Genomic DNA, 2,834 nt, shown 5'->3' on the forward strand with positions numbered 1-2,834 from the left:
TTAAGGGGGGCGGCTGGAGGATGCGGGCTCGTCAGCACCGAGATAAGGGCGTCCCCGCGGGGCCAAGGCCGGGCCCGGCTCCTCCCGCACCCCGGGGCCGGCGGGACGGAGCCCAGGCAGCCGCGGGGGGCACGGGCAGGGGGCGGCGAGATAAGCCCCGCGCCAGGGACCAACCCGATCATCAGCCACGGGAACAGCGGGTAACAACCCATCCTGACAAGGGATGGTCACAGAACGACGGGATCACCTTGGCTGGAAAAGACCTTCCAGCTCATCAAGCCCAACCGCTAACCAGGCACTGACAAGTCCTTAACTAAACCACCTCCCTAAGTACCCTAAGTGTCTGTAGGACTCCAGGCTCCCTGGGCAGCCTGTTCCAGTGCCTGACAACCCTTTCAGTGAAGAAATTCTTCCCAACATCCAACCTAAGCCTCCCCTGGCACAACTTGAGGCCATTCCCTCTTGTCCTACCACTAGTTACTCCGTTTGAACAGCCTGGTCCTCACCTCTATACAACCTCCTTTCAGGGAGCTGCAGAGAGTGAGAAGGTCTCCCCTCAGCCTCCTTTTCCCCAGGCTGAACAGCCCCAGCTCCCCCAGCCACTCCTCATACCACAACTGCTCCAAACCCTTCATCAGCTTCACTGCCCTTCTCTGGACATACTCTAGTAGCTCAGTGTCCCTTCTCTAATGGTGGGCAACACCCATCAGTAACAGGTAACAACGGGCAATGATGGGCAGTGCTGCACAACCACACCTCACAGCACAGCCACCCGGAATAACCAGAGCCAGGCTCAGCTCAACCTTCTCTAACACCAGACAAGAGTCTCTCCCCACCTCAGGGAACCAGACCCCACAGCAAAGCCCTTGCTGCACCAGCACAACAAAGCCCCAGTGCATGAGCCCAAACCCCACAGGCAGAGTGGGACCCCCCTGCACCCCAAAACACACATGGGACCAGTGGGGCAGCTCCAGGGGTGTGTTTCATCCACATCCCATGGGCAAGGGTGTTCCAGAGCCCTCTCAGAGCCCCTCAGCTGCTCCACCAGACTAGATAAAGCTGAATATTCAGTGTATTAATCCACTGCACCCTGGGCTGGGAGTGAGGGAAGCCCCCAGACCCTCCCCCAGACCCTGTTTATCTGCCACGGGGCTGGGAGCAGCGGGACACGGCGGAGCAGCGATAACACTCAAGGATGAAATGACATTTCTGGGATGAGTTACAGCCCCAGAGCCCGGCGCTCCTGGGAGCCCGTGAATCACCAGCTGCTTCCTTTGACGTCAGCCCCTGCTCCCTCCTGCGGGGAACGTGACCTTCCTCCTGCTGTTGCAACAACTTGGCCAAGGGGGAGGTCAGCTGCTCTGCCAGCTCAGCCCTGGGGAGCCCCTCGTCCCCCCCAGCCCACCCGCCGAGCCCCCAGGAGATGATTTTGGGTCCTACCTGCCATCCAGGAAGGGTCCTGCTGCTGTGGGACACCTCTCCTTCACCACCAGGGCTGCTGCTCTCCTCCAGGTGCAGGAGGAGACACCTCTGATTCATGTGCAAGCAGATGGAAGTGCTGGCGGGACCAAGAGGGAGCCAGGAGCTGTGCCACCCACTTCCCAAATGTTTACAGGGAAATCCCTGCTCTCCAGTGGGTGCTGCAGCCCCAGTGCGATTCTTGGGGTCCCCCTGCAGGTGCCCCCCCGGGATGGGCTTCATCCAGCTGGTTCCTGTGCCTGGGGGAGGAAAAAAAACAGGATGGTTTGAAATTCCCGATTGCCTGGAGCTCCCAACCCCACAGCCCAGAGCTGATGCCAACGCCAAGTACCAAGGGACCTGCAGCAGCAGGGAGACCCTCCAGCACGGGGCAGCCCCCCTGGACCCCCACAGCCCCCTGCCCTGCCAGTGACACAGCTGGGGGACACAGCACTGGGGACACAGCACGGGGGTGGCAGGGGGACCCCCCGGCTGCCCCCCAGCCGGGACCGTTATCCCAGAGGGAGCAGGCACTCCCAGGCACAAGGCCTCGGCACAAGGACACCCTGTTGTTTGTGAGAAGAACCAAAACATCCCAGGCACAGCCAGCCCTTCAGCTGCAGGCTGGGGGGCTGGGGGGAGTGAACCCCTCTGTGGTAGCCAGAAGGGACACAGGGACAGTCACACCCACAGCCTGCGGGAAGCTGTGCCAAAAAGGCACCCATGAGACCCTCAGGAGGGTCTGGTTAATTGGGACCCCCAGCCCTGAGCCCTTCCCAGCTCCTGACCTGACCTCAGCATCTCCTCTGGCTGTCCCTCAGGGGTCCCACGCTGTCACTGTGCCACCAGGCTGCCCGCCATGCCCACAGAGCCTGGGGAAGGGACAGCAGCACCAGGGATGGCACCGGGAGCAGCAGATGTGGCTCTGGGGATGGGTTTGGGGTCCCTGCACCTACCTTGGGCACAGGGCAGGCACCTCTCCACTGGGATGGGGGGGACACACGGCTGGTCTGGCTGGCAGAGCCAAGCTGGGGGTGCTGGGGGCACGGGAGGGATGTGGTCCCCCCTGCCAGTGAGGGGGCACCCGGGATGGCACCTGGAGCCCTCCCACCCACATCCCACAGGATGCAGGAGGAAGAGAAAACTCTGGGGGAGGCAAAAGAGCCACAAAAGCCCCCAACCCCCCCGAGAAAACACCCCCCAGGCAAAGTCACCACGTGTCTTCACTGGCAGGATTTTAGCTTAAAAATGTACAACCAGGCGCTCGAGGTACAAATATTTACAGGTGTTTACAAATGTACAAAATGAAATGTAAACCAAAGGCATCGGGAGCCGCGATTCCCCAGGGCCCACGGGGGGGTCTGGGCACCCACAGG

At 61.4% G+C, this 2,834-nt stretch overlaps 1 protein-coding gene across 1 annotated transcript in view; it reads right to left on the reverse strand.

Moving 5' to 3' along the window:
- Positions 1–1,697: 1,697 nt before the first annotated feature.
- Positions 1,698–2,834, reverse strand: part of LOC104384874 (G protein-coupled receptor kinase 5-like) — a 10,164-nt gene continuing 9,027 nt past the window's right edge. The window contains exon 8 of the mRNA XM_009993258.1: positions 1,698–1,718. Coding sequence (XP_009991560.1) covers positions 1,698–1,718 — 21 coding nt within the window. The remainder of the gene's footprint in view (positions 1,719–2,834) is intronic.

This window comes from Chaetura pelagica, unplaced genomic scaffold, assembly GCF_000747805.2.
Source record: "Chaetura pelagica isolate M959 unplaced genomic scaffold, ChaPel_1.0 scaffold302, whole genome shotgun sequence".
Classification (NCBI taxonomy): Eukaryota; Metazoa; Chordata; class Aves; order Apodiformes; family Apodidae; genus Chaetura; species Chaetura pelagica.